This window comes from Monodelphis domestica, chromosome 6, assembly GCF_027887165.1.
Source record: "Monodelphis domestica isolate mMonDom1 chromosome 6, mMonDom1.pri, whole genome shotgun sequence".
NCBI lineage: Eukaryota > Metazoa > Chordata > Mammalia > Didelphimorphia > Didelphidae > Monodelphis > Monodelphis domestica.
Genome location: NC_077232.1, coordinates 278067594 through 278093687, shown reverse-complemented (window position 1 = coordinate 278093687; position 26094 = coordinate 278067594). Strand labels below are relative to the sequence as shown.

The following is a 26094-nucleotide window of genomic DNA, read 5'->3' as shown; positions in this document are numbered from 1 at the left end:
GATGTGTAATTCCATTGGGTTTAACATGTGTCATTGATCAAGACCTATTTCCATATTATCAATATTTGCACTAGGGTGAGCTTTTAGAGTCTACTTTCCTAGTCATAGCCCCATCGACCCATGTGATCAAGCAGTTTGTTTTTCTTCTGTGTTTCTTTTCCCACAGTTCTTCCTCTGGATGTGAACAGTGTTCTTTCTCATATGTCCCCCCAAATAGTTCTGGATCATTGCATTGCTACTAGTAGAGAAGTCCATTACATTTGATTTTTACCACAGCATTATCAGTCTCTGTGTATATTGTTCTCTTGGTTCTGCCCCTCTCACTCTGCATCAATTCCTGGAAGTTGGTCCAGTTCACATGGAATTCCTCCAGTTTATTTTTCCTTTGAGCATAATAGTATTCCATCACCAGCATATACCACAATTTGTTGAACCATTCCCCAATTGAAGGGCATCCCTTCATTTTCCATTTTTTTTTGCCACCACAAACAGCGCAGCTATGAATATTCTTGTACAAGTCTTTTTACTTTTTATATCTTTGGAGTACAAACCCAGCAGTGCTATGGCTGGATCAAAAGGTAGACATTCTTTTAAAGCCCTTTGTGCATAGTTCTTAATTGCTCTCCAGAATGGTTGGACCAATTCACAACTCCACCAGCAGTGTATTAGTGTCCCAATTTTGCCACATCCCCTCCAACATTTATCCTTTTCCTTTACTGCCATATTGGCCAGTTTGCTAGGTGTAAGGTGGTAGGTGCCCCAGAGTTGTTTTAATTTGCATTTCTCTAATCAGGAGGGATTTAGGATACTTTTTCATGTGCTTATTTTGGTAGTTTTGATTTCATCCCGTGAAAACTGCCTATTCATATCCTTTGACCATTTGTTGATTGGGGAATGGCTTAATATTTTGTAAATTTGGCAGTTCCTTATATATTTGGGAAATTAAATCTTTGTCAGAGAGTTTTGTTATGGAAATGTCCTCCCAGTTGGTGAGATACTTTCTACAGTTGACAAAAAGAGGTTTGTGGACCATAGTAGGGAAATTATATTCTGCAAAAATACAGCATTATATATTTTTTGTGTTGAACATCTTTCCCAATTCTGTTCTGCCGATGCTTACATTGTGTCTGATTGTACATATAGTTCTTTTGGTCCTTTTGCTTAGCATCACTTCATATAAGTCTTCTCTTGTTTCTCTGAATTCTTCATATTTAATGGCTTGGGATCAGGAAGACTCCTCTTCCTGGGTTCAAACTGGTCCTCATTATTATTGTTATTATTATTATTAGCTGTGTGACCCTGGTCAAATCACTTAACTCTTTTGTCCTTAGTTTCCTCATCTGAAAATGAGCTAGAGAATATGTGAGTAAAAATAAGGGTTCAAAACTATAAATATATAACAAAATAACAAGTTTATTAAACTAAAGGAAGAAGGGAAAGAGGTCCAGGGAATAACTAACTTTAACCACAAATCAGAGATTAAACCCTTATAACTTCCTATAACTATTCTAAACTAACTCCTTAAATTATTAATTAAGATTGGAGAGGGTTTGGTAGGGGCAAGAACAAGGCCAAGGTAGATCTCACACAACCAGAGTCCTTCTTTGGGTCAAGTAGCAGTCTTAGTAGGAAGTCACCAGCAGCTCTGTTGAACTCCTCAGCAGCAACAGCAGCAGAGATAGGCAGAATCTCAAGGAAGACCCACAGGAAAGGAAATCCCTGGCTCTCTGGGTCCACCCCAGAATAACCAGAATGAAAACCCTCTGGGCTCTCTCCTAATTCACCTAATTAAGTGAGAGCTTCTTTGCAACTTCTACCCAGTGAGAGTTTTGCCCTCTAAGACCAAGAAAAACAAGCATAATTTCTCTTCTACATGATATCCAGATTAAAGACACAACTCTAAATTCCTTTTTATTTTACTTTCATACATATAACCCTTACTTTGTCTTGGTAAGACCTCTAAGGCAAGGTTGCTCAGGGTCACACAACTAGGAAGTGTCTGAGGTCATATTTGAACCCAGAACCTCCTGTCTTGCTCTAATACACTGAGCCACTTAGCTGGCCCCTTTTATATATACATATATATATATATATATATATATATATATAATTAATGTTTTATTGTTCTTTTCTTAAAATTTTTTTTTCTCTTACCCCCACTTCCCCAAATAAAAGAGCTCACTTGTAATAAATAAATCTAGTCAAGCAAAACAAGTCAACACATTAGCTATATCTAAAAATACCTAATTCTGCACATTGAGTGTATCACCTTCCTGCCAAGAGGCTGTGACAAGGAAATCACTTTAAAAGACTGATATATATTAATTTAAGGTCGCCAAGGAATTCAGCTATGTAATTCCTTAATGAAAACTCAAGTCAGCAGTCAACCTTTTATGGAGTTTAATTACAAACAGGAGGAAGAAAAGTATTAGAGAGAGAGAGAGAGAGAGAGAGAGAGAGAGAGAGAGAGAGAGAGAAGGGAATAGGGCTTAAATACCCCCTCTGTTTAGGCTGGGCCAAAAGGCCCAAGCCCTTAGATAGCTGAGGCAAAGAAAAGAGATCAGTCCCTATCACTCACGTGACCAAAATGGAGAAACAGTCTCAGGGGCCTCCACCTCCAGCTTCCTTCAGAGCAAGCTTCTCAGAGCACAACCTCTCAGAGCAAAACCTCTCCAACCTCCCTCAGTCCTCAGACCCCGCTATCTTTAAGGAAACCATCCAAGTTCCCTCCCCTCAGTTCTCACATCTACCAATCACTGTCCATGTCTTCCCTGTGCCAATGGTAGCTCTAGCTTAACCCAGGACCGCCCAGAGGTCTGTGGCTTTGCACATGTCTATTGAAGGTCATATTCTCAAATAATTAAATCTTGATCCTTTGCTGCAGCCCTTCCTAAATCCTGTTACCCTGAGCAGGGTGGAGATTGTATTTTCCAAGACCTGGTTCTGTCATTCCAAGTATCTCTATTGTATCAATTCTAAAATCAATCATGACTCAAAGAACTTCCTGTTCTATGCTTAAGCATAGGTCAAAGCCCTTTCCATTGTTCAGCAAAAGGTTTCTGTCCTAAAGTAATCTTAAGTAGGAGGAGGACCCTCCCATACCAAGGGGGTTCACATTCCAATAGACTATCACTAGGAAATTTTCCAAGTATGAAATTTCCCAATGGTGAAATTTCCAACATTTATAAGTCTAAGAAATTTTAAGGTTTACAATGCCTGCTTCACCATTAGTCTTTTAGGATTGCAGTTGGTCACAGTTTTGATCAGAGCTTTTAAATCTCTTCCATTTAACTCTTCTTGAGCTGTTGATTGTGACAGTCACACAAACAGCATGGTTTTCTCAGCCAATTCATACAACTCTTGGTTTAGTCACTCTGGTAATCCCAATTCTGGGTTGAATGGAATTTGAAAAAAAGCCATCATCTGTTGTTTATCTTAACAAAAGAAACATCTCCAAGTCTTTCATTAAATCTCTAGACTATCCAGAACATCCGGGTAATTGTTTTTCTTCACTTTCAAAGGAAAGACAGATAAGGGGACTTTATAAGAGAGGCAGATGTCAGTTAGTATATAGCAGGCTTTGTTTGAGTCACTAGGGATATTTTGACAAATTACATTATGTCACAGTTCAGACTCATTTTATCTATGTGACAGGCTTGTTATTATTACATAGGGAAATTTAGTGTTTGAAATAAATAACTTGGACAGGGAGTGGAATCCAAAGCTATTTCTTGGCAAAGTTAATAGCTTCATAGGCTATCATTTTCCTTTGTCTTTGCTCTTAATGCATGGGTTTGGGTACAGCTTTCCTTTTGCTCTACCACATTAAATATAAACTCTTTAAGCTATTGTTCAAAACCCTTCACATGGCTGCATAAAATGTTTTACCTTGGTTAGGAATCTGTCTAACCCTATGTTCTTGTTGTTAAGTTGTTCCAAGTCATGTATGATTCTTCATGATCCCATTTGCCATTTCTTTCAACAGCTCATTTTATAGATGAGGAAATTAAGGCAAACAGGGATAACGATTCACCCAGAGTCACACAGCTGTGTGTCTGAGGCTGGATTTGAACTCAGATCTTCCTGATTCCAGTTCTGATGTCCTGTCTACTATCTACTGTACCACTTAGCTGCCCTGTCTCTGGGATAACATTTTAATGGATTTGTTAGGACCTTACTCTACAGGAGAAAGAAATTCTCCAAACTATTTTCCATTTCACTCAAATATGGCACAGGACAGATGGGTTAGGGCCAAATGAACTTTTTTACTAGTCTGGGGTCAAGCATACAAAAATTCAGGAAATAAATGAACAAAATAATTGAATATTTGAGATGACTTGAGATATTCTAGCTCTCCAGTTGGGTCACCTGGAAAATGAATTAGAGGTTCAAAGTATTCTATGCTTTACATGCTCTACATGCACTCAAAACTATAACCATGTTATACTAGTTAGCCAGACACAGTTTAAATCAAAAACATTTCTGAAACATCAGAGTAATAAAAGTAACAATAGAATATTTTTTTCCATCACCCTGATGTGTAATCTCCTATAAATAAATACACCATCAGTAGAAGGAGTAAATGGGCATAGGAATAATGTGTGGGAACACACCTACTAGGAACATATGTAACCAAGACACACATGTAGGGTACTACAAAGCCACTGATATCGTCTAGTGATGTCATAAAGCTACTCCCCTTTGAGCCTGGTCTCTGCTGAAGAGGGAATGTGGGGGAAGGAAGGAGCCTACAACCCTAGGGAAAGACTAGCAAGGACTTAATACCTGGACACTGCATTGAATTGTATCAGATCTATGGCACACATCTACTCTTCTCCCATTGGGTAGAGGGTGGGCACTCCACCTCCTCTTCCTTTAGCCTTTCTTCCCTTTTCCCCTTTTGGATTTATATGTCACTTTTTGTGTCTTTTGGGTCCTTCCTTACTTTTAGCTTCCAGGTTTCATTTCTTTAGGACTACCTGAATGCCACCTCAGTTCCATCCTGATAGAGTAAAGGGCTTAGAAAACCTTTTCCTGATATTTAAATGATAAGTGATGGTCAGAGGCCACTCTACTCAGGTAACAAAAATCAGGTAGAGCTCTTTGGGCTAGAAGCAGATAATTTATTTTCAAGTAAATCACTCCTTTATCCCAGGAAGATGTTTGATTCAGGGTTAGAAATGTCCAAGTTTCTATCTATCTACATCCATGTTTGTATATATATATATATACATATATATATACACATACACACATATGTATGTGTGTACATATTTGCCTAAAAGATTATTTGACAGAGAACTCATACAAGGCAAGCACTCACATGAAGCTCAATAGAAGTGATAAAAGGACACTCTCAAGGTCTCTTTGAAGAACTTTGGTATCAACTGTCAGACATGGGAGACAATGGCATAGGACCTTCTAGTATGACAAACCTTCATCAAAAAAGGACTTATCTGTAAGAAATACAGAATTGCAGTAACTCAAAAGAAATGTGAAATGAACAAATTTAGGAACACCCCCTACTCAGTGTTCATACACACTATATTTATGCCCAGTCTGTGGTAGAGCCTTCCCACTTTGTATTGATCTAATCAGTCACAGTCTGACACACTATATACGTTGACTCTAACATGGTGATGTCTGCTGTCTCTGCCTCTCTCTCTCTTTCATATATATATATGAGAGATATATAAACTATATAGATATTTTTACATATCTATATATACATACACATATGTTTATATATAATATAAATTTAGACTAGAACAAAAAAGTAAATGGGATAAAGCAAAGTACTTTTTTCTCCATCTTTCCTACATTTATCATGTATATCCATCAATAGCAAAACTTTGTACCTTTGGTCCTATATTTTGGCCAATGAAAAACCTTGTTGGGTTTTGGATGTGTTCGATACTATTGAGGTAAAATCTGATAAATTCACATGTAGTTCACATTTTACTAAATGAATGTGCTAGTTCAAGGAAGCAATCAAATCTAAAGACAGAAACATTCCCTTCCACTATCTCAATAAAGCAGCTTGTAAGTGAGGAAAGACCAAATGAATACTAGAGAAGTGGCACAGAAAAAGGAGGGCACTGGAAAATTATTTTGAGGGTTATTAGCTAGGATTTTTTAGATTTGAATGTTATTAAGCTAGGGAACCCCATGAGTAGTGATCTAAATGTTTTGAGTTTTTTTTAAAAGAGACTTTAGCTTTCCTAAATTGCAGTGTCATAACCCAAGAGAACCTATGATTGTAATTAACAGAAGCCAACTATTGAAGTCTTTTTGTAAGAGGGAATGTGGGGGAAGGAAGGAGCCTACAACCCTAGGGAAAGATTAGCAAGGACTTAATACTAAAACAAGAGAAGACTTGCATAGTAGGTTTAAGATTATAATACAGATGCATGTTGGAAGTTCAGGAAAAGATTTCAGGACAGCCTCAGGATTGTGACCCTGGCAGAATTAAAGGTCTCTCTGAATTCTCTCTCTATCTCCTTTTATCTCTGTCTTTGTCACTCTGTTTGTCTTTCTCTGTTTCTTTCTCCTTTCTGTCTTTGTCTTTCTTTTCTATCTCTTTCTCTATCTCTATGTTTCTCTGTCTCTGTCTCTCAGTTTATCTTTCTCTGGGTCTCTCTCCATCTCTGTATCTCTCTCTGTCTCTCCTCCTTTCTCATTGTCTCTCTGCTCTATCTTCATTTCTTTTTCCTTCTTCCTTCCCTCTGTCTCTCTCTCTCTCTTCCTCTAGTTCTGTCTCCTTTTGTTTGTCTCTATCTTTGCCTCTCTCTCTCTTTATCTCCTTCCCTGCCCCTCCTTCCCTCTCCCCACCATATGTCTTCACAAGAGCATCTCTTGGCCTGGCATGAGGGAGACTATAAAATAAGGAGCTATGAAGAATCTGCTCATTGTATAATCAGTTCCAGATCATTGGTTTTGCCTCTTTATTTGTTCTCAGTTTCTTTATGCCTTTATGGTTTCGTGAGGCCAAGCTTTGTCACATTGGATCTTAGAGGTCATCCACATTAACCATTTCATTTTAAAGATGAGGAAACTGAAGTCCAAAGAGGTGAATATTACTCAAGGTCACACAGTTAGCAGAACCAGCATTCAGACTCAGTTTCAAGTTCAATATTCTTTCCATTGGAGTATCCTATGCTTTTGTCCAATATAGTGAAAAGAGCTTAAAACTTAAAATCAAAAGATTTGGCTCCCATAGTGGCGCCCATAGAAGTCACTTTACTTCTAACCTATGTCCCTCATAAAATTGTTGTGAAGATCAAATTAGATAATATAGGAAGTCCTGAGTTTGAATCCTACCTCATATTTACTATGATTCTGAGCAATAAGTTTGTTTCCTCACCTGTAAAATGAGGATTATAATACCTATCTCATGAAGATCAAACGAATTAATGGATGCAAAATGCTTTGTACACCTTAAGAGCACTATGAAAATGTTACTATGATTATGTTAAAGTATTTGCAAAATGTTTGTAAAAATATTGGGGCATGATTTATATGTAAGCTATTTAGATGATTAGTTTAATATATAAATCACATATGGGTAGTGAACAGCTCTTTTAAACTCTAGGGTTTTTTTTAATAGTGATATATAGAGAGGATATAAGACAATACATTCCCCAAGGAAGTGGTGAAAAAATATTGATTCATTGACTCTTGAAAGTTATCTAGAGAACAGACACACAATGGGTTATTCCCTCTACAGGAAGGAGTTGATGGCCTGTTGACTCTCTCTTGGGCAGGGTTGGCCCCTTCAAGGAATTAGCTTTTCCTCTTCCTTTCCACTGATAGTGAGATCCTGGTTACAGTTTTCTGCCATCTCTTTCAGGTACTATAAGATTACCGTGTTTCTCATGTGCTTTGCTGTGCCCACGTTGGTACCCTGGTACGTCTGGGGAGAGAGTCTATGGAATTCCTACTTCCTGGCCTTCATTCTCCGTTACACCATCTCCCTCAACGTCAGCTGGTTGGTCAACAGTGCTGCCCACCTGTATGGCAACCGGCCCTATGACAAGCGCATCAACCCCCGGGAGAACCTATTTGTCACTTTGGGTGCCATTGGTGAGTGGGGATTGGTACAACAGGGAGATTTTGCTTTGGATTGGGTGGTCATGAATTTAGAGTTAGGGCATGTGGGAATCCTGAAGAGTTGTCAGCAGTGGTTGAAAAAGTGAGTGTTACCATGTCCACACAAGCAGCTTTGGCTAGTCTTGGAACTGTGAACAGAGTGCTGTGGCAACCACAGCTATAAAACCAAAGATTATATTTTTGAATGGGAGAAGTAGAAAGAAAAGAGATTCATAAGCTTTATAGAAATAATACAGAAAAAACAGCAGTTGTCTTATAAAAACCAAGAGCTAATAGACACATGAAAAAGTTAGGGATGATAATGTATATCATGTATAGCCCAGATCCCACAGACTCTTAGTTCATATGGATCAGGTCTAATCTTAGGGGCTACTCCAAGAAATCATAATCTCTCTTTGGCTCATTACCTACCCCCACTCCAAGCTTATTCTGGGAAAATCTCAAAATTTAATTTGCATCCCCCCAAATGTGAATGAAATAGATCACCCAATTCCACATAAATATTTAGGGTACTAATGGAGCTACCAGGTACAACACAGCCTTTATTTCACCTCACAGAAAATATATAGAATTAAAAGGACTCATTATTTAGTTGTTTCTAGTTGCATCCAAATGTTCATGACAGTTTGGGGTTTTCTTAGCAAACCACTGGAGTGGTTTGCCATTTTCTTCTCCAGCTCATTTTACAGATGAGGAAACTGAGGCAGAGTTAAAGGACTTGTCCAGGGTCACATGGCTAGTAAGTATGTGAAACTGAATTTGAACTCAGGTCCTCTTGACTCCAAAGTCAGCATGTAGCTACTATGCCATCAAACTGTCCCAAAAGTGCCTTTAGGAACCCAAAAATCATGCATAAAATTCATAAAAGACACATAACATATGAATCAAAAACCACAATTCTCTATCCTTCCTGGTGAGTTCTGCCTGTCAGTAGTCTTCCCTCTGAAGGGAAACAAATTTGGAATATTGGACAGGAAATATCCCAACATTTTCTGGTGCGTCTCATTTTTATCCTGTATAGATGAATATAGGCGTTGAAGCTTATGGTACTATTCTGAGAGCTTGGACTATTCCCACATGGAAACCACCTTCTCATTGGACCCTCAGTGAACAGTTTAAGGTAAATAGAAGGATATAAAGTACAAGTCTTTGCCCCTCTGTGGTCCATTACTACTCTTCCAATTTTAAGAAGCAGATGCTCAATCCTCTTCTCTACAGAAGCTTGGCACCTATCAGATACTCTCAGGAAATCCTCCTTCTCTAATAGAAACTTGGACTCTGGAACTTGAGAATTTGAGGCAGCTTAAGAAGTCACCCCAGGGCTAGTGCTGCCCAAGAAATTTCCCTCTCTGTCTCAAAGTCTAGATTCTGGGACTATGCTACAAAGGAAATCTACCCTCCTCTTTCCAAGATATTGGGATTCAGACATTTCAACTACTTGGACAATGAAGTCTCCTTTTCATGGCTCCTAGACTGGGGCCAAAAACCTCTACTCTAAGGCTTCCTATGCTTTCAAGGCATAGGAATCAGAACAGTTTCAAGGCAGACATTACTGGTTCCTAAAAAAAGCAAGGACCCAAGTCTATTCTCAGATGGCAGTGGTGAAGGCACAAGGAATATTCCTTTCTATGTCCATTCCATAGGAGTAAAAGCCAGCCATATTCTTTTGGAGGCACCCAAGTCATGAAAATTTAATCTGAGTCCCTTCAGTGATATGTAGTTGTGCATGCTCACATCCTCCATAGAAAGATGCTTTCAGAAGTCTCAAAAAAAAAAAAAAGACATACTTTCTTGTAAATTCATCAAATTGATCAGGAAACCTCCCTTAATCAAACCTTAAAATAAGAGTGAAATTGGATATTGGTATAATATATAACCATAGCTATTAATTGTATAGTCTTACTTTCTTTGTAGTTGTGAAACTCTAACCTAATTCTGTCAACCCAGATGCTTCTGATAGAATCTGGTAGGATTCCTGCCATTTATCTAGTAATTGCATAAGTTTGTGTATGGGAAAACTGAGGGAAGAGCTCCCAGCAGATGTTTTAGCCTTGAAAACAGAAGACTTATGGAGAATACAATAGCTGTCTCCAAGTATTTGAAGGTCTATGATGTATAGAATTGTTCCTCTTGGCCTCTGAGTAGATACAGCCCCCACCATCATCACTATCACCATCACCAGCCACCACAAACAAGTAAGCGGGCCAAAGCAAAGCAGGGAAAAGTAATGCCACACGCACCACCATCACCCCTCAGACTTCGGTATAGATGACCCAGGAACACATCTCCGAGATAAGTAGCAGCATCCAATCCCCAAACTTGCCAGCCCTATTATCTGTTCTAGTCCCTAACTGTCATGATTAGTGAAGATAAGGCCATGCAATCACATTCACCACTAACCTCATCTGTTGATCAACTGCCACCAGTGTGGAAGGCAAAACCGGTCTAGTGAAACCAGTGGAGGCAGCCAATAATTCTCCTCATTAAAAGTCCTTGACCCTGTCAAAGAGTTCATTGTCAGAAGCAAATGTGGTTTTATCAGTTAAAAGCAACACCAAAGAAGATGTGTTTGGACACTAGCTTTATCTCCCCTTGATACTCCAGCCAGTCTGGGTTGCTTGCCATCTGGACCGAACCATCTGCCCTGCTGCAGAACCTTAACAACCTCAGGCCTTTCCATCCACCCTCCAACTAACGGCATCTTCCTAAACATTTTGTATCCCTATTGGAAGAGGAGCTTCTTGACAGTTATTATGGATATGATGGATTTATTTATGGATTGGAAAGACTTCTGTATTAAGTAAAAAAGACCCCATTTCAAGGTTTGACTTTTGCCATTTACTAGGTGCATGACTATAGACAAATCACCTAAAACCCCTTTAAACCTGAACCTTTCTCTATAAAATAGAAATAAGTGTACTTAGACTACCCACCTTCCAAGGTCTTTGTGAGCAAAGTGCTCTGTAAAGTGTAAAAGCAGTCTGCCTAGTCAACCCTTACAATAATCCTTAGGAAGCATGCAAAAATATGACTATCCTCATTTTACAGATGAGGAAACTTAGGTCCATAGAAATGAAGTCATTTGCCTAGGGTCACTTGACCAATGTGACACCTAGTTCTTCATGACTTTAAATCCAGCCTTCTATCCATTATACTATACTATATGCTATCATCTCAATCTCCCAAGTTGGGAGATTTAAAAACTAAATTCCTTAGCCTCAAACAGTGTCTCCTCCTTTCTGAATTCTATGTATCCCTCAAAGCCCCCTGAAATCTTGTTTCCTGATTTCTGGAGGCTCTTCTGATTAGAGTAATGGCATTCTTCAAATCAAAACAAAGAAAGGAAACAAGCAATCATTAGTGCCAGGTGCTTTGCGAATCTCATTCAATTCTCCTTACAACTCCTTGAAGAAAGATGATATTATTGTTCATGTTTTACAGTTGAAGAAACTAAGGCAGACAGGAGTTGTTTCTTGCTCAGGGTCACACAGATAGTCTCTGCAAGAAAGATTTGAACTCAGGTCTTTTTGACTCCAGACCTACCACCTTGTCCACTGTGCTACCAGCTACTTCTGGGTAAACCAGAATATATGGTCTGATAAAGAATATTCCTTTGGCAAAACATCCTTAAACAGACACTCTCTTTTTCTTGAAATTGCTATTTCCCAGGGACAGAAGCCAGGACATATGGTGACCAAACCTATAGTGTAGATTGTCTGGCTCATTCACTGGAGTCAGCATATAAAATGTGATCCCTTATTTAGGATTTGTACCATGACTGTTTCTGGGAGGGATCAGAGCTAGTTTACAAAATTAAAACCAATGTGAAGGAGGGCACTTCAAAATAAAAACAAAAATAGAACCAAACCCAGCTAATAGGGGTTGAAAAAACAAACTTTACTGGGTGTCTGGAATGAATTAGTTGTTGCTATTGAGTCCCAAATTTAGCTCCATTTCCAGGCAACTAAGGCTAAGAGGGAACACAGAGACTTATATAATTCTCATTGTCTAATACAGTTAAACATGCACATTCATCAGGAGGTTTTGTCCTTCCCTCCACTCCACCCCTCTTCTCCTCACCCAGCTCTTCTGTTCAGTCCAGAATGGGTTCTTAGATAAAAGGATGCTGGGGAGCATGATGGAGAGTCACGTCCACCATTTTGCAGAAGATGCAGGCACTTTGTTCCAATAGACATTTCCTAAGGTGATTCTCTGTAAAAGCTGTGTTTGATATGAATAATAAAGGTTGATAGCAACAACAAAACCAAAATTAACAAGGCATAATTAAATTGTGTTCTCATAGTAACTTAATTTGGGGGCAAGGTTAATCTAGTCAGCCTGGGATTCTTGTATGGGGAATGACTATCAGCTCACCTAATCCACTAACCTGTCCCAGCCAAACTTCATATCCATGTAAGACTGGACATCTTGCCCTGCCCTGATGTCACCCCTTGTCACCCTCCCTTTTCCCCTTTTTCCTTTGGGAACAGCACTACCATCACTTCTGGAAAGGGTCAGTCAATAAGTCAATAAACACTTTTATAGAAGATGCTATTATGTGTCAGGCACTGTGATAAGCACCTTGGGGTACAACCCCTCACAATCTTATGGGAGAGACAACATGTAAATAACTATGTGTTAACAAGATATGCAAGGTAAATTGGAAATAATCAACAAGGGGAAGGCACTAGAATTAGGAGGGATCAGAAAAAGCTTCATGTAGAAAATGTGATTTTAGTGGGGTCTTGAAGAGAGCCAGGGAAAGCAGGAGACAAATCTGAGTGACCACTGAAGAGAACTACTAAGAGAAAAAACTTTCTTCCCTTTATATATTCTGTCTTCCCCATTAGAATGTAAGCTCCTCAGGGGCAGAAAATATCACACTTTTGGTTTGTATCTCCAAAACCAATGCTTAGCACATAGTAGACACTTAATAAATGCTTTTTCATTCATTATAATTTAGAGAGCCTAGCAGGATGAATATTTAACATAATCATGAAACCAAAGACATTGTAAGTGAGTCTTTGACAATTTCTAGATCTTACTCAATTTGTGGTTGAATTTTCTTTTCTTTTTTCTTTTTTTATTTGGTCTCTCTATCCCCTCACCACACTATAGAAGATATCATCTAGCAAAATATATAGATTACATCTTTCATGTTTCTACTTCTCAGTTCTCTGGAGATGATTCACATGTAATTCTTCAAATATTAAATCTGTAGCTGCATATAATGTTCTCTTGGTTCTACTCATTTCACTCTTTGTTATCCCATGTAATTCATTCCAGGCTTTAAAAAAATTAATCTGTTCATTGTTTCCTATAGAACAGTAATATTCCATCAAAAACATAGACCACAATTTGCTTGGCCATTCCCCAACTGATGGACATCCCTTCAAGTTTCAGTTCTTTGCTACCAAAAAGTGAGCTATTATAAATATTTTGAAACCTAGAAGTTCTTTTCCTTTTCCCCTGACCTCCTTGGAAATTTGTGGTTGAATTCCTAAAGAAAAATTTCAAAAATCCATAGTCTCATGTTGAGGATTGAAAAGAGACCTATATTTAGAGATGGGAGGTCTTGGCTTCTTATTTCTGTGACCTGGGCAAGTTGCTTAACCCCCTGTTGCCTAGCCCTAACCCCTTTTTCTGCCTTGGAAGAAGAACCTGTAGAGATAAGGGCTTAAAAAAGTGAGATTTGTATGCTTTAAACATCAGACAGGTAAGGCAGAAATGGCATCACAATGTGAAAGTTTAGATGGCTGACTTACATTCTTTTTCAGATGGAGGGCCATCTATTTCTTGTAGAGCTGTCTATGGCTAAGGCCAATGTTTTCCTCAAAAAGGGACTTTGAATGTGCTCAAGCACATGGACTAGAATTTGGTCTGGGAATCAGAATTCTATACCAAATAAAACAGAGGAGATTGTTTTGATCTGAGGAACTTTCCTGATTTTTTTTTTTTGAGCTGGAAAGAAACTCAGTGTGACTCCTAGAGAATGTCTGATTTTGAGGAAGACTCTCTTGTTGGGCTTCCTTGGATAAATTTTCTGGTAAATGCATCCTCAGATCATAGAATAATTTGACCTGCTGAGTGACCTATAGTGTTGGCTACTTGATTACCTGAGAGTCTGCTAGATACCATGCATTTGGTTTTAGTTGCTACTCCGAACCAACAGCCTCATCACCACCACCACCACCACCACCACCATCTTCATCCTGATTTCTTCTTCCTTTTTCTTCTCTACTTCCTACCCTTGTTCTTATTCATCTCCTCTTTCTTCCTTTTTCCTTTCTCCTTTAAAATTTTTACTATCTTTTGTGTTTATATCACCTTTCTTTTGAATATATCTCTTCCTCTCCCTGCCCAGAGATCTGTCTCTTATAACAAAGAATAAATAAGAAAAAAAGCCAAAAGGGTCCAAAATATAATCAACCCCAAATAATCTGATCTCCAGTCTTTAAAAAGAGGGAGAAAGGTACATATTCTCAAGTCTTTTTCAGAGCAAATGTATGGGGGAAATTACTAAAATTACTAAATATTAAAATATTTATTTTTAAATTAAAAATTATAAAAATAAGAAAATATAATTATAATTTGAGACTCTCTGATCATTTCTACTTACATTGTTGCAGTCATAATTTTGGGACAGTTAGGTGGTGGTGTGGATAGAATCCTAGGGTCAGGAAGACTTCCTGAATTCAAGTCTGGACTCAAACACTTACTAGCTTTGTAACCCTGTGCAAATCCCTTCATCTTGTTTATCTCAATTTCCTCATCTGTAAAATGAGTTGGAGAAGGAAATGGCAATCCATTCTAGTATCTTTTGCTAGGAAAACCCCAAATGGGATCATGAAGATTCAGACATGATTGCAATCACTGCTACCACCACTACCAGTCATTATGTATATTGCTTTTCTTCACTTTTCATCAGTTTCTATGTCTTCTCATGCTTCTCTGTATTCTCCATATCCATCATGTCTAACGTCTCAATAATATTCCATTATACTCATGTGCCCCAGTGTTAACCATTCCCTAATCTTTGAACATCTATTTCGCTTCCTGTGTTTTGGTACAATAAAAAGTGCTACCTTGGGGGCAGCTGGGTAGCTCAGTGGATTGAGACCCAGGCCTAGAGACTGGAGGTCCTAGGTTCAAATCTGGCCTCAGACACTTCCCAGCTGTGTGACCCTGGGCAAGTCACTTGACCCCCATTGCCTAGCCCTTACCACTCTTCTGCCTTGGAGCCAATACACAGTATTGACTCCAAGCTGGAAGGTAAGGGTTCTAAAAAAAAAAAAAGTGCTACCTTGAATATATTGTGTATATGGGAATTTTTCATATCTCCCTTGACCTTCTTGGGGAATATGAGGCAGTGTGGCACACTGGATACAATACTGGACTTAGAATTAGAAAGGTTTGCGTTTGAATGCTGCCTCAGAGACTTCCTGGTTGTGTGACCTAGTTGTATGCAAATCGCTTAGTTTTTCTAGACCTCAGTTTTCCCATCTGATGGGTATAATAATAGGTTGTCTTAAGGATCAAATAATCAAATTAAGGTAATAATCAAATGAGGTAAAGCACTTTGCAAATCTCCACATCAAGTGATAGGGACATTTTAGTCACCTTATTATAATTTCAGTTGCTTTTTATAATGATCAGTATGATTCACAGCTCTACCAATGATATATTTACTTATCTTTTCATAATCCCTCTAGCTCTTTCTTTTGCCTCCTTTGTCAATTTGCTCAATGTGAGATGATACCCCAGAATTATTTTGATTTGTTTCTTGTATTATTAGTGATGCAGAATAATCAAGCATATGGTTGTTTTGTTGTTCAGTCATTTTTCAGTCATGTCCAACTCTTCATGACCCCACTTGGGTTTTTCTTGGCAAAGATACTGGAGTGGTTTGTCAATTTCCTTCTGTAGCTCATTGTGTAGATGAGGTAAACGAGGTAAACATAGTTAAGGGTCTTGCCCAGGGTCACACAGCTAGTATGTGAGGCTCTATTGATTATACCACCTAGCTGCTCCTTGTGATTGTTAATAGTGTTCAATTCTTTTGAGAATTTTTTTCACATTCTTTTACCACTTATCTTTAGAGGAATGTTTCTTGTTCTCCCATATTTGAACTTATTCCCTACTTACCTTAGAGATCTGCTTTTTTTCTCATATTAAAAGTATTGTTGTTTCTTCTTATTATTGAATTGGTGTTCTGCAATGAACAGTAGCTCCTTTTCTTTCTAATTAGAGATAATGATCAGGCTCAAAGCCTGGAAAAGATTGACCTGGTTTATGCATATATTTTTTTCATCCAGGAATGAGAAAGAAAGGACAATGGTCTTGTTCCTTGGGAGTGCTTTTGTTCTTCTGCCTCTCTAACTCATTTGAATGGAGAGCAAATATTTTGGAACTGAGACCTTGGGGGACCCTGGCCCCAGGAACCTTTGGCAGTTCCCCAGAAGCGTAGCCTTGGTCTAAATAGATGTGACAGGTGTCACATTAAGCTGGGAGTTACATGGATTATCTTACCTTTTAAGTCAGACAGAGACTTCTGATTAAAATCAAGTAGATAGACACCATGTTTATCTCATAAAATTTTTTTCAAATGAAAATCTGCCTTCTCCCCTCCCACCTTTCCTTTATTCACCCTCCCACAAATAAGAAAAACAAAATGCCTTGTTGTAAACATGTAAGTCAGGGAAAATACATTTCCACACTGGTCACATCTAAAGAACATGTTGCCAACTGTACATAACATCTCTTATCAGGAAATGAGTAGCCTGCCTTATCATGAATTCTCTGGAACTGTAGCAGCTCATTGTTTGGATCAGAGGTCCTAAAACTTTCAGAATTGATTGTGTTTACAATATATCTGCATTAGTTTGTGTAAGTTATCCAAAGTGTGTCTCTGAAACCATTCCCTTTATTATGAGTTAACATTGACATCAGTTAATGTGTACTCAGTTCACAGGCACTAGGGATAAAAGTACAAAGAATGATGGAATCTCCGCCCTAATGGAGCTTAGAGATGAGAATGTTGGCAACTAGGAAATGGACCTCGAAATATTCAAAATGGTTCCAATAAACTTAGCATAGTATCTTTGCAAGAGTGTGCTAGTAAATGTTTTAAAAGCAGCTAAAAAAGTGGGGTGAGTGGAAACATTGCATGATACATTTTTTTACCCTTACTTTTTGTTCTAGTAACCAGGCTAGAAGAGAAGGGCAAGGGCTAGGCAGTCCCCACTGCCTAGTAAGTGTTGGAGTTCACATTTGAACCCAGGTACCTCCTGGGTCCAGGCCTGGCTCTCTATCTACTGAGCCACTTAACGGCCTACCTCCTCCCTGCCCCCCTGCCCCCATTAAGTTTAAGTTTTTTTTCTTCTTTTTTTTCCAATTAATTTTGAGGACAGTTTTATTGCATCCTCACCAAACAAGGTTTAAGACCTTTATTTAAAAAATATATTTGACAATCATTTCTTTATGATCTCTTCTTCCCATTTTTCTCACAACTGAACAAAAAAGTAAAACAAAATGAAGCCCTCCCAGCAGGATGGAAATTCCCTCATTTGCCACGTGCAAAAAATACAGGTGTCATTTTGAATTCTCCGTAGGGTGGGGGGTGAGCTTCCTTCCTGGCTTAGCATTGCATTCATTGGGGTTGCAGAGGCTTTCAGAATGTTTTTTCTTTCTACTACTGAGCTCTCATGGACTCCAAACCAAGACACCCACCTGAACAATGTTATAGAAACATCTGTGCTTGTTACTGCTCTTCTTTTGCACCAGCATTCTTCCTTGAAAGAAGTAAAACTGTTTTCTTTGTTTTCTAGGCGAAGGCTTCCATAATTACCATCATACCTTCCCATTTGACTATTCTGCCAGTGAATTTGGTCTCAGATTCAACCCAACCACATGGTTCATTGACTTCATGTCTTGGTTAGGGCTGGCCACTGACCTTAAACGGGTTCCCAAGCAGATGATCGAAGCTCGGAAAGAGAGGACTGGAGATGGCAGCACCTGACCACTTGGCCTGTAGCCACAATGCATGCGTAGTCTCGAAGTTCTTTTTGTGGGGGGAGGGCTTTGTGACTTTGGGGCTTTGTTGGGGGTTATTTGTTTTAAGAATCAGCTTGTCTTATGTCTCAAATCAAACTCTTTGTTGAAACGTAAGAGGAAAAGTCCACGTCGCTGGATTTTAACATCGATGCTCAGAGATATGGGACATGGAATGGACTCTGTAGTTCTCTGACCAGGGTACAAGCTTAGACATCCTGTCTGGATGAAGGAATTGATTAACGAAGGTGAGAATTTGTAAACATTTGTAGGAACGAATCAAACATGGCTTTTGACATATACTACATGAAGAATCCAGTGGACAGAGTGAGAAATAATAAAAAGGGAGTTTAAATATGCTTTTGGGGACAGCAAGGTGGCTCAGTGAAGAGAGAGCCAAGCTTGGAGACAGGAGATCCTGGGTTCAAATTTGACCTTCGATACTTCCATGCTGTGTGACCCTGGGCAAGTCACTTAATTCCATTTGCCCAGCCTTTACAGCAGTTATGCCTTTCAACCAATAGTCAGTATGAATTCTAAGACATAAGACAAGGCTGGGGTGGGGGTGGGGGTGGGGCATGGCAGTGATAAGCTTTTAAGAAAGTGTGTTCAGGAGCCAGTATTGTTTGGTTTTGTTTTTAGAAAAGTTGGCTTCAATTAATACAGAAGAGAAAAAGGAAAATGGATCTCTTATTTTTGCCCTCTTCATAAGCTTATTAATATTCCAGTTTCTTTGTAATATCACATTTTGTTTCTGCTATGCAAATGTCGTGTTTAAAGCTATATACCCAGGTGGTCCTGTCAATTGTGGTTCATTTAGATACTTTCTCTCTCTCTCTATTGGGTTCTGGTATGGACCTATGATTTTATTCATATGGGGACTTCCCAAGTGAGGAAACTCCCTTAGCCAGTGCAGGTTGGCATTCTTCCTGCAATTTGCTGTCTTAGAAAGTTACCCAAAGCACTTGGAGATTAAGTGCCCAGAGTCACATGGCCAGGCTGTGACAAAGGCAGGACCTGAACCCAGGTCTTCCTGGAAGTAAGGCCAACTTTCTATCTATTATTCCAGGCTGCCTCCCATCTGTGCTCATTGCCAGGGTCATTTGTAAAAAAAAAAAATGTAAATGTATATTTACATTTGTAAATGTAACATGGCTGGCGCCCAACAAAGTTCTCATTTAAATGTTGACAGAGCCTAGTCAATCCCAGGCAGTAGTGCATGGGTACTTTAGCTTCTCCCTCAAAGTAAGACCATTAATTTTCCACATCAGTCAGTTAGATCATAATTAACTGACGTTTCTCTAGAATTCAATGTCTACTAATGTGTAAGAGCATGCAGCATTCATTAAGTTAGCATCAAAATAGAAAATGATGATTACATAATGAGCTTCTGAATTTGTTTTTTTTTTTTTAATATGTGTCAAGTTGCCTGGTAAGGAGCATGTTGAATTAATGGAGCATGGAGCCCTTCCTGTTAGAAGTTAATCAGTATAAGAGAAAAGCCTTATGTTGCTGGCATTTGGTGTGCTTTGAAGACTACTTTTAGGGGAAATATAGAATTTTCTATTTAAATTTTTAAAAAAGAAATAATTCCAATATGAAGTTGTCTTCATAATGTACTTGATACAGAAAGCATTTAACAGTGTTAATTTGTCTATTAATGGTGTGTCAATTTCAGAGTTATTTACAATAAATTATTATTAATTAGTCCAGATGTTAAGTTTTTGTGAAGATCGAGCATCTCAGGAACACTAAAGGAGTGAACAAATGTCTTTGTTCATGTCCAGCATGTCCTTGACTCCATCCTTAATTTAGGATAATGAACAGATTACATATTCAAGACAACACAGTCTGAATATGATGTCAGAGGACTTGGGTTCAAATAGTGATTCACTAAAGTGTGATCTTGAGCAAGCCACTTATTCTTTGGGGTTCTCAGTTTCTCGTCTGTAAAGTGGGCTGTTGGATTAAAAGTATTGCCAGGGATCATGAAGGCTTGGGCAAGAAAGTGCATGAGCTATAATTTCCTCAATACTTACTACTTTATGAAGTAAAACATTAATTTGAAAAATAAATAGAAGGGGATCTTTGGGTACAAGATGACAAGGCTCCTGGCCAAAGATGGAGCATCTCTAACAAAGATTAGTAAGAATAATTATTTAAAGTCTTGCAAATCTTTTCACAGTCTTTGGACTAAAAAAGATGAAAGGGATAATTGCACTGTCAGATCTGGCTGACTTAATGCCAGGTTGACAATACTCACTGACTTACAGCAAATATTTTTGAAAACTCATATATTATATGCCCTCTGGGGACCCTTATCCCAATTCTCACTCCCATTGACAAGTTGAGTACTCACAAGAAGACTACATCTCCTCTTCAGAGTTCTAGGGGTACTCCTAAAGCACAGGGAGGCATATTTCTAATGCCATTGTCTTGAGCTCCCATTCTGGAGGACTCTCCCTATATAAATCAATAATTTCAATGAATATTTCCTATATATCTTTGACTCAATAGTTAGCACTCAGTCTCATTTAACTAGTTAACATCAATTAGTCTATAGCAAATATATATATATAAGTATAACTATTTCCCCTCTATACGCTAGGGACACACTCTTCTCTATATTACCTTAGTCCTTGGGTAGAGAGGTCTTAAACTTAAAAGGATTGCAACAATACATATACCTTCATCAGCATCGCCTTGAATGAAGATGGACAAGTTCCTCCCTATTAACTGGTCTTACTCCATTACTGTATTGCTCAGGGCTTTGATCTTTTCCTTATTCATCAGACCACATCTGACCACAAACTCTGGTTCTGGCTAGTTTTTATGATCTTTCAAAGTTCACAAGGTCCCAGCCTAGTCAATTCTGTCTCCAATACTTCTTCCCTGAAGATAGGAAATAATAGACACAACATGTATAGAAGTAATTCCAAGGCAATGTGTTTGTGGCTTTGTGTCTACTCTGGGAGGAAGAATAAACCAATGATGCTATATGTCTCTCTTCCCAGAAATGGGGCCATGCGCTGGATCTTGGAGGGAGAAGGCCTGAGACTCCTTCCTCACCAGGGGCTCTAAGCAGTTCACCCTCCTTGTTCCCCACAGGAAGAGAGTCTTTCTTTTGTTTGAATGCTCAATTCCAACTCTATAGCCAATTAAAAGTCCTTTCCTTTACTATATATTAGTTAGACAGGAAATGGTCACAGAAAGCCTGCCAAGTTATCAGGCCAACCAGGCTACAATTAATCATAAAGGGCTGAGTTCTCATTGGCTAATTTCCCTTTATATCTAAATATAGGGTATCCCAAAATTCATAATATAATTGTAAGCTCAAAGCTATTCACATAGATTCAAATTAATATTTTATAGACACTGAGGTGAGCAAAGAGTGAAGAATCTTCATCCTAGTATAGATATTTAAAGCAGTTCTTTCTTAAAACATACCCCTCAAGCTAGATATCATACAGAATAACTACAATGAAGGAAGAAAAATATGATTGGAGATACTCAGAAGTTAACATTAAACAAAATCCAAGAATAGAGCCAAGAGTAAAACCCATGCCCTCATTATATATATATATATATATATATATATATATATATATATATATATATATATATATATAAAGGGAAATACCTATTTCTCTTGTAACAAGCAAGAGAAAACAGACATCTAAATACAAGGCGACAAAATGGACATCATGAGTACCATTGAGACATGGTGGGATGAGACTCATGACTGCACTGTGACTCTGAATGGATATACCTTATTCAGAGAGTAAGAGAAATGTTTGTGTATGTATAGTGGGTGAAGATGGAGTGATGGTGCCAGTGATGATCACAGTGGAAACATGTGAGAAAGTCCTGGAACTATATGAGGAAAAACATACCATGCATTTGGGGGGAAAGCAAAGGAAAGAGAGGAGAAATGATTTTGTTATACCTGTCATGATAGAATGGTGAGAGAAGTCTTCACTTCTTCTCTCTGCCAAAAGCAATATAGCTTTTTGACTTGCCAGAATGATAATCTCATCTTTCAAAAAGTGGAAAAAACAGCAAGGGGGAATTTTGTGGATCTGATTCCCACTAATAGAAAGAACTTGATGGAGTAGAAATTTTGGAAATTTAAAATGGAAAAGTGGCCCCTTCCTCCTCAAATGTATAATAGAGGAATAGAAAGTTGCCAGTATTACTATAGCTTTGGAAAGTGCAGATTTAATTCTTTCTTTTTTTAAACCTTTCCCTTCCATCTTGGAATCAATATTGGTTCTAAGGCAGGAGAAAGGTAAGGGCTAGGCAATGGGGGTTAGGTGACTTGGTCAGGGTCACACATCTGGGAAGTATCTGAGGCCAAATTTGAACCCAGGACATCCCATCTCTGGGTCTGACTATCAATGCACTGAACTACTAAGCTGCACCCTGGGAGAGCATATTTCAAAAGATTCAGAGTTAAGATAGGCAGGCTCCCATGGCTTAAAATTCTAAAGAGGAAATCATCTCAAAAGGGATGGGAAACTCTCAAGAATGAGATTCTGAAGACACAAAAGAAAATAATTTTTACCAGAAGAAAGAATGAGAAAATCCTAAACAACCCAACATGAACATACAAGTTACCAACCAGTTTGGATTTTTAAAAAAAAGGTAAGACATATTTCTTTGTCCACAGAACTTGGAAACCCCTTCACAGTGGAAGCTCATTTGGACAAGTCACATTGAAACTACCTTCTGCCCCTGAGACTTCTCCCTCTGATTGGCTTGTACCTCCCTAAACTTGCATTTTAAGAAGATTCAGGTCTACCTTAACTTCTTTCCTTTCTAGGCTATACTGCTGATTTATCTCCACAGGACTTTCTCTACAATGGCTGTATACTCTGGATACCTTCACCCTTCTTTTCAGTTTTTTTACGTGCTTTCTTTTTCCCTGGGAGGATGTAAGTTCTTTCAGTGTAGGGCCTGGCACACAATAAACATTTAATAAATGCTTGGTGACTTATTGATGTATGGAAACAAGAGCAGAATACGGAACTTGACTGAAAAAGAAGAATACATTTTCTAAAAGACTGTCAGGAACGCTACCACTCAGATTGGATTGAAACTGGCAAGGGAAGCTGGTTCAACAAATAGATTGAGGTTTTTCTTTTAGATGCTTTTGGGAGAAATAAGCATATCAGATAAGGTAAGGACAGCCAGTTGAGATGCCTGATAATGACAAATGACAAGAGTTACTCAATTCTTGCTTTTTTTTTTGGCCAAGAAGAATGACTAATATAAATTGGAAATGACAGAATATATGATTGATGGGGATCTGATGAACAAAGTAAATAAAGACATAGTAAGGTCTTTGTAATAAGTAACCTCATTGCCCTTGTGGAATTCAAACTGGCTCAGTTTTTAAAGAAAAAACTAGCAGGTGTGATTGCTGCTCCTTGAGAACAAGAACTGGCTTTTGCCTTTCTGTGTCCAATGCCTGGTAGATGTTATTCAGTTGTTTCAGTCATGTTTGACTTTTCATGCACTTAACAAGTGTTTATTGACCAATTGAGCCACCACCAGAGAGATTTTATTTGAAAGATCATGTTAATGTAAAAGATGTGGCAGGGTTGGAAAAAGACTAGTCAAAGTAGATGAAGAAAGTACAATAAATGGTTAGACTCAAAATGTCATTTTTGGTGACTTGATACCTCCTTGGCAACAAGGTCTCCAGTAGTGTGCCTCAAGGTTATATGCCTTCTATGACTTGATCAATGGATAGAGATGGAGTATTCATCACATCTGCAGATATGAAGCTGGGAAGGATAGCTAACATCCTGGATGACAGGCAGAATGCAAAAAGGTGCTGATTGATTCATTGGGATGAATCTAATAAGATGAACTCAAATAGGGATAAATGTTAAGTCTTAGGCTTAGATGAAAAAAATTAGCTTTCCAAGCACAATAGAGGAAGTAGAGTTGGACAACAGTTTGGACATTTTTAGTATGATATATTTTCTTCCAAGTACATATAACAACAATTTTCTTACCTTTTGTCTTAGAATTGATACTAAATATCAGTTCTAAGGCAGAAGAGTAGAAAAACCTAGGCAATTGGAATTAAGTAACTTGCCCAGGACCACATAGCTAGGAAGTGCCTGAGGCTAGATTTGAACCCAGGACCACTGTCCACTGAGCCACCTAAGTGCACCCGTAATAACAATTTTAACATGTTTTCCCAAATTTTGCAATTCAAATTCACTCCCTCCTTCTCTTCCCTCTTCCCTTCCTGAGAAAGTAAGCAATTTGATCTATATTATATATGTTTAATCCCACAAAACACATTTTGGTCATGTTGTGAAAGAATGTTAAAAAGAAGAACAAAACACATACACATAAAATAAAAGTGAAAGATGGTCTACTTTGATCAGTATTTGGACTCCATCAGTTCTTTCTCTGGAAGTGGATAGCATTTTTCTTCACAAGTCCTTCAGAATTGTCTTGGATCATCGTAGTGTTGAGAATAGCCAAGTCTTTCACAGTTGTTGATCTGGACATTTTCATGAAAGCCCCATGAGTCAGTAGTATGATGTGGCAGCCAAAACCCGGCCAAAAACCCAGAAAATAGATGTAACTTTTGTCTGCATGGAGAGGCACAGCTTCCAGAATAAGAGCCTGCTCTTATGACATCTGGAGTATTGTGTTTAGTTCTGGTCATGACACTTTCAGAATGTCCAGAGGAGTGCAGCCAGGACAGTGAACGGTCTGGAGTTCATGACATCAGAGAATCAATTAAAGAACATGGGCACACTTAATCTATAGAAGCAGCACATGTACTAGTTGAGAGGAATCTCTGAATCTGTTGCTTTCTCTGATGTTTTGTGTCTTTCTCCCGCCATAGGACAGCAGAGTCTGGCCCTAGCAGCAGCAAACTCCACAGCATTCATAAGAAGAAAGGACAGCAGTCAGCACAGGTCCCCAGGACCCTTCTACATGGGGAGGAAGGAAGGGAAGAGAGGAGGAGGGCACAGAAAGGGACAGCCAGGCCTGACATAGTAGGGCAGAAAAATGGTAACACTCTATCCAAGCATAGGGCAGAAGAGTGCAGGCTCCAGCAGAGACAGTTGTCCAGTCCTGGCACAGGGCAGACAGCAGGCACAGATGTGGGCATAGGGTTGGGGGGCATCAGGACAGACTTGAATCCTAATGGTGCTGGCCAAGGGAGTGGGCAACAGGAACAGATACAGAGCCCAACACCTATTGATAGAAATATGTAGTTTTTATTATTTCTATTAGTATGAACCCTGTACTCCTATTTTCTGCACTTCTGCTATAAGTCCAATTTGGTCATAATGTATATTCTTTCTAATTGTAGCATATTTGCTAATATTTTATTTCAAATGTTTGCACCAGTGCTCATTAAGGGTATCGGACTTACCTAGAACAAAGATATGTAATGGACACAAGTGAGAAGACTTTTCAGTGTAATCAAGGATAAAGCAAGGATGTCTGTGATTACCATGACCCTTTAACATAGTCCTAGAAACTGCTATCTATAAGCAATAAAAGAAGAAAAAGAATAAGTATAAGCAAAGAAAAATAATGATTTTTTTTCAGATGATATGATTTACTAAGAAAACTCTAAAGAATTCCTTAAAATAGTAATGGAACCAATTAATAAAGTCCACCAAGTTGTTAGATACAAAATAAATTTATGCAAGCCATTGTGTAATTTGTGAATAAATTTGTGAAAAAAATCAGAAAAAGCTAAAAGAGAAATTCTATTCAAAATAACTAGAAAAGGTATAAAATATTCCGGGGATATATCTGCAATTATATAAATGAATATAGCTTGTATTATAAATAAATATATATCAGGAGCTATATAAACAAATATAGTTTATGATAATAAGTAAATATATAAATTATATAAATCCAACCCTAAGAGATTCTTTGCAGAAA

At 38.3% G+C, this 26094-nt stretch overlaps 1 protein-coding gene across 1 annotated transcript in view; it reads left to right on the top strand.

Annotated features, from left to right (window-relative positions):
• Window positions 1–19866, top strand: part of SCD5 (stearoyl-CoA desaturase 5) — a 59451-nt gene extending 39585 nt beyond the window's left edge. Inside the window, exons 4-5 of the mRNA XM_003341376.3 lie at window positions 7850–8082; window positions 17937–19866. Coding sequence (XP_003341424.1) covers window positions 7850–8082; window positions 17937–18127 — 424 coding nt within the window. The 3' untranslated portion in view covers window positions 18128–19866. The remainder of the gene's footprint in view (window positions 1–7849; window positions 8083–17936) is intronic.
• The last annotated feature ends 6228 nt before the right edge of the window (window positions 19867–26094 follow it).